At 38.3% G+C, this 16,362-nt stretch overlaps 1 protein-coding gene across 1 annotated transcript; it reads right to left on the bottom strand.

Annotated features, from left to right (window-relative positions):
- Positions 1-983: 983 nt before the first annotated feature.
- Positions 984-12,363, bottom strand: LOC115728705 (disease resistance protein Roq1-like). Its single transcript, XM_048272183.1, has 5 exons — positions 11,784-12,363; positions 4,278-5,382; positions 3,898-4,176; positions 1,790-2,594; positions 984-1,340 (listed from the first exon to the last, which is right to left on the bottom strand). Exons 1-5 carry the CDS (start codon positions 12,284-12,286, stop codon positions 1,270-1,272), a joined length of 2,763 nt encoding a protein of 920 aa, XP_048128140.1. The 5' UTR covers positions 12,287-12,363; the 3' UTR covers positions 984-1,269.
- Between the last annotated feature and the right edge of the window lie 3,999 nt (positions 12,364-16,362).

Below are 16,362 nucleotides of genomic sequence, written 5' to 3'. Positions count from 1 at the left end.
GAGAGTGGAGAAGAAGATCAAACCAAGTGCCACTGGAACGGAACCTTCGCACCTCTGCTTCTCCTGAAATGGAGATTTACCTTCAGAAACAAAACAAAAATGGTGTACGAAACGACAAAATTTCTAAGAGTGGAGAAACGGAACCATTGCACCTTTGGAGCTTCGCTTTTCTCCAATGGTGGTTTCCGTTTCAGAAAGAAAAATAAACGAGAAAAGTTAATAGAAAGGAAGTAAAAGAGTCCCAGCGGACAAGACCACAAATGGGCGCTCAATTGTAATTTGGAAGGCATTTATTACCTGTCTGCGCAATTAAAACGTCTGCTTAAACACTTATATAACTATTTTTGGTCAAGAAACAAGTCTTATCGCAATATTCACCGTTAAGGTATGGTTTCGAGCGGTACATCTATGAAAAAGTTGATAGACATTATTCCTTTTTGGGAAATGGAAAATTAGACACGGACTTCTCAGACTCTTGGGGCCAAAGGCAAAGAGATGCTCCTGTGCTTCATTAACTCTTCATAAGTTTCTATTATCACCTGCGAGAGCAATTTATTTAGCTTGACTGTTGAGAATTAGCAATCACTTTCTTTCTTTAGATCTAGACCACCGTAAAAAATTATATATATATAACACACACACACACACAAAAAAAACTAGCCAGTAGGTGCAATTGCGAGGAAACTGATCTGCAGTTCATTTAAAAGTGCTCACCGCGCAAGGCTATTACAAGGATACGCTGACGCCACTGAAATCAGTAAATGATATGCAACTAAGTATGTCGTGCAGAATATGACATTTGTCAATGAGATCATCATTCAGTTAACAAGGAGATATAAAACACAAACACTTGCTATGAATTTGCCTTGTGAGGACTGCGACAATAATTCGATGCAATAAGAATGTCTTGTGATTGAGACATCACAAGGAAATTCGGTCGTCAGTCCTATGCAATAAAGAAGCATACGCCCAACTTAGAGTTGGATAAATAACCACACATAATCATGAAGAAAGGGAAAAACAAGATGGAAAGTTAGTTTGAGTTCCAATAATGTCCTGTGGTTGGATAATATACTCAAGCCACAAATGATCCAAATAGAATGAACTGAAAGCAATCGTCTTGCATCATTGTTTTGCCATTAACTTGTGCTTCAAAGCTTAAATTTGATGTCTTATTTTCCTTCTTCTACTTGGAATACAACACAATAAGGCCAATCTTACGAACTTCTTGTACAAGTCCTTTGAAGTCAAGGAAGATATGCCTCTTTATCAGGGAGCAAAGATGCTGGCATCTCTCCTTGAGGTAGAATAACTCGGCAATCGGTTTTGGGACGAAATTCCTGTCATAGATGTAGACTGTTAGACATTTTTGGAAAATGGGACCTAACAAGAAGAGTTTTAATGAGTTAAGTGGACAGTCCTAGAGTTTAGCTATAGTCAGCAATAGCATAACAAAGATTTTTGTACTTAATTGGTGGAAACTGGATAGGTATTGTTGAAGATTTTGTAATTGGATGAACATGTATTATTCAAGTTTTTCATTGGGTGATCTTTACAGTTCCACAACGAAATAGAGCTCTATAACTAGAGAGAATATCCTATTTGTTGCCTGATAGCCACCTCCACTACATATACATGCAGAAACTTCCTATATGTTTGCTTTTCTTAATTTCCGCATCGATCCAGGATTTTCAGCCTTTCCTAATATGCAAACGGTCAGTGCATGAACAAATCAGTCAAGGGCAACCCCTTACGGACCAGTTCATTATAGAAAGATAAGATTAATTACCTTGAACTTCGAATGTGTCAGGGGGGAATTTACTCAGAGATTCGCAACCAATTGCATATAGACGAGGCAATTGCCCTGGCATCTTGGGGATCTCTTGTAGTTGTTGGGTATGCGAAACATCCAACCACAGCAAATTATGGAGTTGTCCGCATGTAGGAAGGGTAGCAAAATTGTTTCCCAACAAATACAATGCTCTTAAGACAGGAAAACAGGAACTCTCCAAGAAGTCTACTTTTGATAGATTGCATCCACGAAGGTTTAAAACATATAACTTAGGAAATCCTGTCTTCGTATGGGGATCCTTCGGATCCTCCCCATTCTTTGGAAACTCGACTAGTCCTGAGCAACCTTCAAGTATCAGCCTTTCCAGATTTTGGAACCTATAAATGCTAGATGGAAGGATTCTCAGTTTCGTGCAATACCTTAAATCCATTTCCTCCAAGGAAACAAGATTTTCTATGGACTTGGGAAGTTTCTCAATTGAAGTCCCAATTAAATAAAGTCCTCGCAAACCTTCCATTTTATCTGGAATTTCAGGGAAGCTTTCCAATTTTGAGCAAAGATTAAGATTGAGAAGTTGAAGCTTCTTGGACCGGAGCATTTTGGGGAAATCATGAAGTTTAGAGCACCCACTTAAATTCAACAACTGTAAATTGTTGTGATCTGCAAGTGATTCGTGGGCATGCTCCAAGTTTTTGCACCCATGGAGATCCAATTCCTCTAGATCTGGAATACATTTGAGGTCCGGCATATGAATCAGTGACTCGCATTCACTGTAGTTTATGAACTTCAATTTTTTAAAGTCCTGCAAGAAACAATTCGGCGAGAAAAAAGTATTGAGATAAATATTCAATTCAAAATCTGGCTCCAACTTTTTAGTAAAAAGCTAGTGGTATGTCCATATACTGGGAATTTATATACAAAATTTTTCGCACATCAAAACTCATAAGCATTATCGCAAAACATTGATGAAAGAGTAACTACTTCTATTTGTCGACGAGCAAATATATTGTCCTTATAGTTTTCCAAAAAAATTACATAAGGACGATTTGCCGTTCCATAGAGCTAAAATAGGAACATTGTTCTGCGCTGGTAAAACGTGAAAGACGTTGGTAACTGTCATATTCCATTGCTAACAAAATTTTGACTGAAAACTTGTTTAGTAAATAACGCATTAAGTTACCAACACTTTTAAGAAATTACTTATAGTTACTGGATAGTTTTAAATACCCAACTATTCAATAATTGACCAGTATTTTCTATATAGCTTACCGTTAAGTTATTACTAAACTTTATAGAAAACTAAGAAGATGTCTGTGCTTTGCACGGATCAAAGACTATATTTGTGATATTATTCTAAATGCTGATATCAACGTGAACTTTCCGCAAGAGAAATAATATATATGCAGACAATAATAACCAAAAAATATCCACATCAATCAGATTCTTCACTAGAACTTGCATAGAAGATTATTTAAAGCTGATCAAAATGTCATCATGTTGGTTTATCCTCTGATTAAAAAAAAAGATATGACATACAATTGCAATATTTATTGAATATTATAAGTAATACTTCGAGCAGATAAAATAATCTGCATCAATAGAAAAAGGAAAATATAAAGTAAGAATGTAAATCCCACTCTCTAATTATTCTTTTGTGCTTAATTATAAATGATGCATTTCTTTTTAATCTTCTAACATGAGATGGAGCAACCTCAATCACATTGATAAAGTCGTAGATTCTCTTCAAATGTGTTAGATCTCAGATTAATATTCTAATTTTTGAGCAAGTACATTACTTGAAAATTAACACGAAAAGGAGATTTACCTACTACTAACTAAGGAGTTAAAAAGACGTGGATTCTAAATTTTCCTATATGTTTTTCAAATATAACGAGCAAGTTGTCAGTTGACGGCCGAGCATTTACAACCGAAAGATTTTAACATGCATTGCTTATATGTGCCAGTGACAGCTTACATTAATGCTCTACTAGGAATAAAGAATATAGTAATTGTAGATGTTTTTGTAAGGAAAACAACAAACATCATCAGATTTAATAGATATAGTTATAAGTAAGTAATGAAAAAAGGACCAAGTGAATGCGCACCTTAAATTGTTCCGGCACCTTAATCTTGCTCTTCCGCATATCAAGTCCAACTAACTTCTTTGGACCCTTGCTGAATTCTGGAACCAAGGGACAATTAGGCCATTGACACCACATTAACGCCTTAGGGAGATGGATGGAATCTGGGGAAGAATTGTCTTTATCCACATTAACCAGGACGAGCAACCTCAACTTCTGCATTTTCTTGAAAGCCTCAGGGCTAAAATATGCCTCTTCTGGCTCTTGTAGCTCTAGAAATATGGCTTCTGCATGCTCTGTTCCCTGCATATGTATTTCATTATATTTAGGTTACTTTGTAAGTATAGTAAACAAAGTCGAAGGTAAGAATACAACATTAATTCTTGTGCACGAAGAAGTCTTACCTCTTCTCTTGATATAACCTCAAAAACATCCTCCTGAAGCCATAATCTACTGTATTTTCCAGGATCATTATGACATCCTTCTCGTACAATTTCCATGCCCATTGATTGTATTGAGTCATGCATTTGTAGGGTCTCTCCCTCTTCACTAATCAAGGAGCGCTCAATGAGAATTCGTACCCCAATAGTTGTGTTAAAGCCGCAACTATTAAGAACTTTCTTAATGTACTTTGTACTTCGCCCTTTGAAGTAACAGACAATGTCAAGAAAAATCTCCTTTTCATTGCCTTCCAATCCATCATAACTTACCTTTAACACTTCACTGATTTCTTTCTTAGGAATTTTGGCAAGTTGTTCGAGGGTATCTTGCCATTCAGATTCTCCTCTATGACACAAGAAAGAACCCAACACCTTAAGAGCTAAAGGAAGGCATTGGGCATACTTCAAAACCCCATCAACCGATGTGCTGCTTATTTCTGTTTCTTGATTTCCTCGAAAAGCATAATTCCTAAAAAGTTTAAGAGCTTCATCATCGTTGAGAACTTTAACAGGATACGGGTGATGCGGTAACCCTTGAGAAGTTAGCACCTGCGTATCTCTTGTTGTAACAATTATCCTACTTCCTTTACCAAACCACTCACAACTTCGGGCTAAAGCACTTAACTGGTCTGAATTATCGACATCATCAAGAATAACAAGGACTCTCTTTTTACATAGTCTTTCTTCAATCAATTGACGTCCTCTATCAACGCCAAAGACTCTTTCTATATTCTTCCCCAGTAATACTTGCGATAGCAATTGTTCTTGCAAATGAACCAAACCATCGAGATTTTTGGAATTTTCTCTGACACGTTCTAAGAAACAAGAACCTTGGAAGTCTCTAAAAATAGCATTATAGATGGCTTTAGCAAGGGTTGTCTTCCCTATCCCTCCTTGTCCACATAATCCTACCATAAGAACATCATCCTTGGACTGTAATTTTAATTTTGCTTTAACCTCTTCTGCTCGGGAATCTATCCCAGTCGGAAACTCGGCTACATCTAGTGGTGCTCGGGCTAGTTGAGTCATGGTCTCTGCTACGATCTCTTGAATAAGCCTTGCTTCAGGTCTGACAAGGGAAAATAAGTTGAAACTACTTTTAGAGCAATACAAAGGAAAGAATAAGTATCAAGAGGGAATCATTGAGTAAGAAGCTAGTCCACAAAAGATTTAGAGATGAATGTCCAAATATGTTCAACTAGCAAGATGCCCATGTCTACACGCGCACAAGACTGTATTTTTCATGTTATTCTAAATGTTGTATGGTAATTTGTCCTGTATTTTTTATTATTTAAGTTAATTATTGGATATACTAAATGTTGATCGGCATTTTATTGATCAACTTAGAAGTTCATTGAAATTGTCTTGTTTTTCCTTCAATTGTCCAAATACCTACCCATCTATTTGGTATATTTCCTAGCGCAACATTAGTTGTGATTAAAATTAACAACGTGAAGTTTAAGATTACACTACCAATCGGTTACATATCAAGTACTTTACCCTTTGGGACAACTTTAGTCTCACTTTTTAATGTGGACAAATAAAACACGTGCTTTGGCTGTTGGGATGAATATGGCAAGATCTTAGGGTGCACATGACAATAATTTTATTTTTCTATTTTTCTATTTCGAGTAATAGGTTTGGAATAGAAATCTGTTTGATACCATAATTTCATTTTTCTATTTTCGGGATAAAGTTTGTGCCTAGAAATAGCGGAACAAAAATAAGAAGTATAAGTTTTCTACTTTTCTGTTTGTGGAATAGAAATAGAAATAAGAATTCTTCTTATTGCTCACTCCCTCTCTCTTACGTCTTGCCCGCTAGTTGCTGGCTCTTGTTCGCCCTTCACCGTTCGTGTTGTTGGTCACCGGTCCCCGACTCTGGTTCGCCCTTCGCCGATCACCATTCGCCGGACGAGGCTCGGTAGCCGACAACCGTAGAAAGTTTTTGATGTTATCAAACAAATTTCTTTTTCAAAAACAAAAAATTTGTGTTGTTATCAAGCGCGTGTCTCTACTCAGAAACTCATTTAGAGAATAGAAATATAAAAATCTATTTCTAGCCAAAAATAGAGCCCTAGAAAGAGAATAGTTGTCGTTTACACCCTTAGTCCTCGTAGAAAAATACCTTTCTTATTACCTTTTTGCTCTTCACAGCTTCAAGTTCTTACAAGAATGCCATTAGGGCTATATTTTCTATTAAAAAAAAACCTAGTTTTTCATTCTTTTCCCTTGTAAAAGATAAATAAACATTTCTAATATATGAAAAAGTGTTAGGATGCATGTGCAAGTTGTGTTAGAGAAGTCCCACATTAAAGAATTGATGTGATATGGAGCAGTTAATATATCTTAGTTAGCCCATAACACATTAATTTAAGCTTTTAAGTGAAGGTGAGTCCAACTGGATATGTTAACCGGTTCAGACTTGAGTTCCTTCTTGGCGATCTTTTTGGATGAAGGTATTGGACTTCTACTACATGCTTACAACAAATAGCATTAGAGTTGGTGATTGATTAGTGGGACCTTTAGCAAATATATAAAAGGATGAATCTAGTTACCAACCTGGATTACGGGCGGCGTGCCCGATGGCAACCTTCATAATTCGGTCTAGAGGAAAGAGACTAGGGATGAGGGTGGGCATTGATGTATACTCAAGTTGAGATAGTGTTGGTGTAGAAGGATACCATAATTAAGGGGGAGCATTGAGCTTACATATAAGGGAAAAATTGTTAAGATGCATGTGTGAGTTGTGTTAGAGAAGTCTCACATAGAGAATTGATAGAGTGTAAAGTAGTTAATATTATCCTAATCGGACCATAACTCATTGGAATAAGCTTTTAAATGAATGTAGGTCTAATTGAAAATGTTAATCAATTCAAACTTGAACTCCCTCCTAGTGATCTCCCTAAGTGAATGTATCAGATTTTACTACATGCTCCCAACAAAAGGACTGCTACAATACCCAATTTATTTTCTCTCATGTATGATGGTTATATGGTGAAGTAAATACTCTCCTAACAAAATTTTTCGCTCAATAAAATGACCGTGGATACAAAAGAAGGGAGAAATGCTCTTGCAAGAGAGGTGTCCTATTCAGTCAATGAAAGGCTTGATGTAATTGGAAAAGAGAGGAATTTTGAGAAGCATGAGGGACCAGCTTCAAATCAAGTCCATGAAGTCCAAAAAATGTAGCAAGAGAAGGTAACACCATTCATTTTTAGATCTTGTAAAATGAGCGACAAATCTTAGACTTCGTTTCTTTCGCGAAAAACAACTTTTAAGAAAATGCTTTCTGGATTTTTCTGCATCTGGTACATGGAAAATAAGATAGTCAAGGAAAACATTTTTCACTTATTGAAAAACATATTCAAAAATGGGAAATATATTTTTCTCATTTTCAAAAGAGGAAAATATTTTCCCCGATCTTTCCCTCTCATTCCTTTTTTTAATTATTATAAAAAATTGGTTTTTTTTTTAAATTTTATTTCTATTGTATATTTTTTCTTTTATTTTTTCTTTCTCTACGATTGCCGACTATAGCTACTCGAGCAAGGCCGGCAAGGTCAAGCTCACCGACCTTGAGCGAGCAAGCTCACCTCGCTAGCCTCAAGCGAGCTCACCTCTCCCGAGCCTCGCTCGCCGGCCTCGGGTGAGCTCGACCTCGCCGCCGGTGAGGCTTGAGCCTCGCCGGCCTTAAGCAAGCCATCGTGGTTGGCCATCGGCCCCAATAGAGAAAGAAAGAAAAAATAAAATAAAAATAAATACATTTCTGTACAAAAAAATAAAGCTATTAAAAAATCGATTTTGTAATGTTCTTAGGAAAATTAATTCTATATGAAACGATGGGAATATTCTCCAGTTCATTTGTAGGTCTCAAACCATAAAATATTGTCATTTTCCTGAAATATGGCTTTTCGAAAAACATTTTTCTCGAAACAAACGGAGCTTTAATGGTAATCATACCGGTAAGTTCGTCCAAGTTCTTAGCAATCTTTAGGATTGGCCGAAGAAGCTCCAATACATATTCATGATAGATTATTTGATGAGCCTTGAACAGCGAAAAGGACTATACATAAGCCTGATTATCCACATAAAATAAAATCAAAATTTTTTTCAAAGGATAACCCGTGAAGGCCTATAGTTAGTTCTTGGTGCCTTCTTCTAATTTTGGTTGTGAAAAACGTGTTTGAAAGGATAGATGAATGGGTCTCATTAATTTTTATGATAGCAAATGCAGGAGGATATTGTCTACATACGACTAATGAAGTATGTGAAGCCACTCTTATAGCTTCAGATGTTTTGCAAATTCTTATTAGTGCAGAAGGATACCTAATTAATGGGAGCAAACTTAACATTGAGTTCACACGCGAGGGGAAAATTGTTAGGATGATCGTGTGAGTTGTGTTAGAGAAACACACAGTAGAAGTGAAGTGGTGTTAAGCGGTTAATATATCCTAATTGGCCCATAACTCATTGACTTAAGCTTTTGAGTGAAGGTGGGTCCAACTGAATATGTTGATTAGCTGAAATTTGGGCTTCCTCTTAGTGATCTCCCCTAAATAAGGTATCGGATTTCTGCCATGCACTCCTAACAACCTGGTATCGAGCTCGGGTTACCAACAAGTCTGGACCCAATAGTCACATGGAGAGATACGAATTATTGCGGATCTGGCCCAAGGCCAAATGTGTGAGAGGGAGTAGTGGGTTTATGAGTGTGAGGAAAACCTTATCTTTTGAGCTAACTTTTGGGATAAAAGAGGTCCAAAATCATCAAACACAAACGGATAGGAAAGTGTGGTGAGGGAAAACTTTAGGACTTATGAATCTGAATAGTCATCAAGGTTGACCCAAAAAAAAAAAAAAAGGGGACTAACCGTAGAGAGAATCGAGGCCTTTAAAAGGAAACATGGAAGAGAACCCCATTGTAAACCCTCGACTTGTTATAATTGTCGTTTGATTTGTGGATTAAAAGCCCACGAGGCTCATGCTTGTCCACAAAAGTATCAGTGGGAAGAGAAACTTCATAGAGTACTTGTCGAGGATGAGGATGAACCTGCTTAGACCTATAGATCAGCAGGAAGTAAAAAATTTTGGACTCTGAGGTCGAATTTTTCTATGAAGTTTTCTGGGAATATGAGACAAACGAACAAGGTTCAAATCAGTGGAGTGAACAATTATTCATGATGAACTCGTGTGATCATATGGTGCCCTTAGGACGTTTTCTAGGATAACAGAATTGTTTGAAGAAAGTGCACCCTATTACATAGAGGCGAGAAGTTAATCCCCTAGAATGAACGTGTCCTGGGAGTTAGACTATGGTGGAACATATTTGAGCATCTAAAGCAATTACTGCCTCTCAGGTCCAATCGAGGGGAGGAAGAATAACCTTATGTTGGAAGAACTGTCTACACCCTCTAGGCTTGAAAGATCGCAGCCTGTCAGGCAGATTTAGGATTTTTGAACCTCTAATTGTACCACAGCATACTGTATAAGAAGTCAATCGGGAAGAGATTGCATCTCAAAAATCTGTAGACTCGAACTCCAGAGAGAAGAATCATAGGATACGAATTGATTGGTTAATCTACCTATCAATGAAAGAAGAGGATACAATGCTTGAGTTGTTAGATGAATGTACGGTTTAATATTAAATTATTATATCAAAAAAATCCCGGCAATCGAGCTAAAAATTATAAAATGCACCGTAGACATGGTAGAGGAATTTGATCTATCTGTTCTCCAAAGGTTTTAGTAGAGACAGCTTTGGTCTGCAGAGCAGGTGTGAGGAAAGGCGTGAACGGTAAGAGACTATAGTCAAATTAACAAAGCAACAAAACACAAAGAGTATATTTCTCACACTTTATCATTAAACTGAATGCATATTTGTCAAGTTATACTCAAAATAGTTTATCTAGTTAAAAATTCTTTGAAGGTATTTTATTTTCATCTACTTGTTCGAATTTAGAATTAACATAAATAATTTTTCAAATTAAGTTGGTAATTTTATTAATGGGTCCTCTTTTTTTTTTTTTCTTTCAAACAAACGGATATTTTCAAGAATATGTATTTCAAAATATATCACAAATCAGTAAAATAATTCTAATTGATCAAATATGTGTCATGCGACACAGCATGCCACGTGGCAATGACAGAAAAACCTAGCATTGGCCCGGTACGGGAAAATCCCATGCCTGGGCCGGGCACGGCCCATTGGCCGCTACTCACTCTACCCCAAAACTCAAAGCGAAATTCACCCCTTCCGGAAGAGAAAATTTTGCAGAGTCCCGTCTTTCCAAATCAGCAAATTGCCACCCCCATTCATCAATCGCCACGTGTCCACGATGGAGCCCTTTTAACACTCCCCCCACTTCTGCACCTTTTCCTCTGCTGGAGTCTTTCTCTCTCTCCCCCAAGGTCCCAACCGAGAATCCAGGAAGAGGGAACAAAGATGGAGAAAAAAAAAAAAAAATCGAAGATCTGAGAGGGATCTCGATAGAGATTGACGATGCAGAAAATCTAGGAGAGTTTCTGGAAATGAAGATGAAGGTAAGCAATAGAGAGAGCTGCTTCAGTTCTAGGAGAGGGCTTGGCTCAGTAGTTAGCAAGTCTGGAAAAATTTTGGGCTAATGGAGAGGGAGTGTTGGTGGCCGTCAACGAAGAAGAAAATGCAGGTTTGAAAAAAGTCAAAGAATGGAGCAAAGAGAGAGACAGAGGGTTGATGCTTGCCCCCAATCAGAAATTCTGGAAACCTTAGCAAAACAGAGAAGATCGAAAGAGAGACTGCAGCAAAGGAAAATGTGGAAAGGGTAACAGAGAGGGCAGAGATAACAACGGAGAAGAAAGAGTGACGGAGCGGAGAGAGTAAAGCTAAAAAATGGGCTCCACCGTGGACACGTGGCGATTGATGAATGGAGTGATGGTGACAGGACTACGCAATATTTTCTCCTCCCTCTCTGAGTCTGCTCCCCTCCGCCTTTGCCACTGCCCCATGGCCGTCATCATCGCATTCCGCCCGCCGTCACGACCTACCGCCGTGGCGTATCCTCACCTCATCGTCGCCTGTCCCCTCTCTCTCTCTCTCTCTCTCTCTCTGTTTTGGTCCCTCTGTGAACACAGAAAAGTCTCAGCCGTCGGAGGCGCCTCAGGCGACCACCGCCCGAGGCTAGCGACGGCCGATCTGCGCTCGACACCCCAGATCTGGGAAGGCAAACCTTGATTCTTTGCCTAAAGCCGCTTGACACACAGAGACGGAGAGGGTCTGAGGTGATGCAGCTGGGGCACTGTGGGGACGTGAGCACTCGGACAGCGGCATGTTGAGAATCAGGAAAGACATGGTGCTCTATTTCGTGTGCGGTGTAAGTGTGCTGTCTGAGTGTCTGATGAGAGTGTGCTTGCGATGATCCCAAACATTAGAGAAAATTAAGTAGGAAAAGATATAGACTAATTGAATTGCAGTAGAGGAGTTGTCACGTACACATTTTCCTTCACGGTAAACTCTCGCCCAGACAGGTTAGCAGCGTCGAAAAGAGCTTTCTTCCATATCTTCACTTTCTCTGAATCCTTCCCGAACTTTTTCTCATGGTCAGCCATAGCTTTTGCATAACTCTGCTCGTCTCTCGGTGTTCTCACTTCTCTGGGTTCCATCTTGTAAAACACCGGAAACACAATCAGGTCATTCTTCACCTTGCAGTCCATGATTTTCGCCACCTCTTCCAAACACCATGTCGAGGAAGCATAGTCTTCAGAGAAAACAACAATGGCAATCCGCGACTCCTCGATCGCCTTCATAAGCGTGGATGATATCTCCTCTCCCATCCTCAGTTCTTCGCTGTCAATGTAAGTGTATATGCCTGACCGGTCAAGATCTTTGTAGAGATGGCTGAGGAAGCTGTTGCGGACGTCAGCGCCTCTGAAACTCAGAAAGACTTGGCAACCCTTTCTGGTCTGGGAAGAAGAAGAAGAAGAAGCAGCAGCCATTTGAATCAGGAAACAGGGGAGGTTATTAACAATGAGCAATGAGATATCTGAAGATTTGGTACTTTGGTTTAGGCTGTTTGTTCACCATTTGATCTTCTGGTCGAATCGTTTTATACCGGATGCAGGACATTCTTTTCTGTGGGTCAACGAAGAATAGTGCTAGGTCTTTTCATAATAACATTGTGCGCGTCAAGCGCATGTGAGTGTGGACGATTCGCACGCGAAACTTTTCTGCGTTCGGTAGAGATCCGATGGACACAAATCTTTCTTTTATGTTGAATTTATTGTTAATTAAGTTGTTAATGAATTCCACTAGTCAAGATAAGATAAATTTTTTTTATGACCATAGTCTCATATAGCCCTCATTGATGGCCAGCGCTCTGATCGAGACTACGGAGTAAGAGAAAGCCTTTTAGGTTCCCCGTCGCATCCAATGTGCGGTGCCAATAGCAAAATGACCTTTAGTCCTTTGTTTTTCATTTTCTTAGACGGAATCATTAGAAAAAGTTTAGCTACCCCCAATAAAATATTTGGCTGTGGCTTCCAGGAAATGGCCTTCTTAACCAATGAGATTTTGTCCCCCATTGGATGTTTCTCGGTATATTCTTTGTGCCCAGAGCTGCGACTTCCTCTTTTCGCGGGAAAAATCAGCAGAGGATAGAAATGTGAAGAGAAGGGCCGTGGTACTTCGGCACCGTGAAAAATAAGCAGAGGTCGCCGGTCAACAGGATACAAATTTTTATGACCATGATCTCAGCAGGTCTCATTGGAGGCCCATTTTCTAACTGATTGATTGGTTGATTGGCTTCAGCGAAATAGCTTCCATCTCTCTAGTCCTCTTTCCTTTTCTGACATTGGACAAATAAAGTTTCTCATCTCATTCGAGAAATACTTGCCGTGGCTATACGGCCAATTGGTCCACCGAACCACAATCAATCAGTTAATTGATTATTTTCTTCTCATTATAGAATTGAAAGGGCTTTGAGATCTGTGGCGGCACCATGTGCCACCAACATCGTGGGTTTCATGATCAGAGATGTTAGGTATCGAGCGGAATCATCTTTCTTTAATCTTGAGCCACTTGTCTATTCTCTTCTTTTCTTCGATATGAAGCATATTTCCTTTAACACCTCAACATAACGTGCGATCCATGTTGTCAGCTAGGGGTGTGCGCTGGCTTAGAGTACACCTTAGAACTGGAGTGGACCGACCCTACCTGGCCAATTCCGGTCAATTCCAAGGTCTGCAGCGTATATTCCAGCTTCTGGTGCCAGATTCCAAATTTTACAAATTGAGAACCAATCCCGATAGGGCATATTCTAGCTTCTCGTGACGTTCAATCTGCCTCCAACTTGGTAAATGTCAGCAAATTGAGCGAACTTTTTGGGGACGTCCATTTTGAATCTCCACCTCCTCCAAATAATTCAATTCTTCCAAGGGGTCGATAGCTCTCAACACTGCATAATAACGTAGCAGAAGATGTTGTGGTTCTTTTTTTTTTTTTTTATCTTTCATGGATTATTACTCTTGTTGGATGGGAATTTATGTTGTTGTTTTAACTTTCATTTTGCTTGACTAAGTAATGAGTTGGACAATGCCCAATTGCTTTGTATTCATTTTTGTTATGTACCGTACTTCTCGTTGCTTTGCTGCTCTACTATTTTATCGTAATTGCTATTTGGCTTTGTTATAAATTAGCCGATGTCTTATTAAGGGAGAAAATCACCGAAAATCTTAAACTATGCCCAGTGTGACACATCCACTCCAAATATTTTTTTTAATTGTGACACCAAAAATCCTAAACATGTACCCGTGAGACACATCTGTCCTAAGTTGTTTTTTTTTTTGTGACAACAAAAACCCTTAAATTTATACCCGCCGAACACATTTACCCTAAGGCTTTTTTTGTGATACCAAAAACCTCAAACTTTTACCTTGTGATACATTTACCCTCACATTTTTTTTGCACCATAAACCCTAAACTTGTATGCATATGATACATTTATCTCAATTTTTTTAGGTAAATGTATCACATAGATACAAATTTAGTATTTTTGGTACTACAAGAAAAAAATTGGGGTAAAGGTGTCCATGGGAAAAAGTTTGGAGTTTTTATGTCACATAAAAAAGTTTGGAATAGATATGTTATAGTAGGCATGGGTCAGCATTTTTGGTGGCTTTTTCCCTTTTATTGAAATTTGTCCTCAAGAAATAAATAAAATGAAACAAAAGAAAAAAAGAATTAGTAGATTCTCGAGTAGACTCTAGAACTGAATCGGACTAACAGAATCGGTTACAAGGTGGGTTTCAAGCTACAATATAGGTCTCAAGTTTCAAAAACAAATAATCGATTCCGACAAGATAGGTTTTAGGTTTGAGGTCTGGAAGCTACCAACCTTGAAACGATTCATCCCTATCGTCAACATATATTCAAGCCTCACTTGCCACATTGCAGTCAATTGACAAACACAAACACAGTTGACATATGCTCTCGCTTCGGGAATGGCATTCGCAATTAATGAGTTTTAATGGGTTCTTGTCTTTCTTTTCTTTCGTTCTTTCTTTTTGGATATTATTAAAAAAAAAAAAAAACATGACTACTTGTTGCTGTATGAAGAATAGGTTGTATGGGCAAATTCTGAATTCGACATAAACACTATAGCTGTCAAAATAGGTCCAAAACCCATTTAAGAACCCACAAATATTTAAATGGGTTATAACAAATATGGCAAGCCAGAATCTAAGACAAGTCATTTAAAAAACCAAAATAAATAAGTTATAAATGGATCTATTATAAATCTATTTACAACCCATTTAAGACGATCCACTTCAAGTCAACTACCCTTCTCTCTTCCCTCGTTCTCGCTAGGAGACAGGCAGTACTGTCGTTTCTTCTCCTTTTCTGGGTGACTGAGCATTATGCCTCGCTCTTATTCACAGTTTATTAGTTCCTCGTTGCGTTTTCTTCCCTTCATTTGTTCTAATGAATTTCTCTTGTCGAGGCTGCGGAGTGTTCTTGAAAAAAGCAGCAGATGTTTGCAGAATTTACGTGTTAGTTTCTATGACTTTGTTGTTTTGTAGAGGTTGACCATGCTTTCTTGCAGGAATTTCTGGAGGAGGATTGGTGTTGATAATCGGTGAAGATGGCTAGTCATCTTTTTACTTTTTCTTTCTTTCTTTTACTTTTCTTTTCTACTTTATTGCTTTCTTTTACTTTGTTTTATGAAGCCGGCGCCCCGCCCTTAAGACAACCCATTTACAGAAGAATGACCGCGTAAGTATTATTATATCGAGTCTTTTTATTATGCAATCTCCGGGCGTTCGTTTCTCCTTCCATATCCCGCGAACCGCCTGACTGTGGAGCTTGGAGGAGAACGTCTTCACTTGCTCAGTCTCCCACGCCGGGGACGGCGACGAGGTGGAGGCACTCTGGTGGACAGCCCTCAAGCGGCTCCCCACCTATGCCCACATCTGCCGCGGCATCTTTAAGGACCCCGACGGTGGGTCGAAGGAGGTCGGCCCGAGCGAGCTCGAGGCACGGGAACAGAGGCTTCTCCTCGACCAGCTCGTCAGCTCCGTTGATCACGATCTCAAGCGGTTCTTCGTGTATATGCGGCACTTCTTCAAAGCGTAAAGATGCTAAACACACTCAGTACTTAAAGCTTGGTAGTATCGATCTTCCATATAGGAAAATCCTCGATATGGTGCAACGAAAAGAGCAAGTTTTAGTAAAATATCGGCAGAAAAGTGACCACTATTTTTTGGTTCAGGAAACTCTGAATTTTAGTGTCATAGAAGAAAATAAAGAAAAAATATAAATTAAAAATCAGATTTTTTTTAAAGATATAAAAATTTTTTGAGATAAAATAATTAAAAATCATATTTTTTTATAGATATAAAAAAATTGAGATAAAAAATTTTAAAAAATCATATTTTTACAAGAAACAAAAAATCATATTTTTTAAAATTATAAATAAAAAATATTGAAAATATTAAAATATCAATTTTTTTATAAATTTATAAAATATAAGTTTTCTTAGATTGAATTAAATAAAATTTTTTTTACTAATACGAAT

Source organism: Rhodamnia argentea, chromosome 1 (genome assembly GCF_020921035.1).
Source record: "Rhodamnia argentea isolate NSW1041297 chromosome 1, ASM2092103v1, whole genome shotgun sequence".
Taxonomy (NCBI): Eukaryota; Viridiplantae; Streptophyta; class Magnoliopsida; order Myrtales; family Myrtaceae; genus Rhodamnia; species Rhodamnia argentea.
The sequence above is the reverse complement of the archived record's forward strand: the minus strand, read 5'-3'. Positions and strand labels throughout refer to the sequence as shown.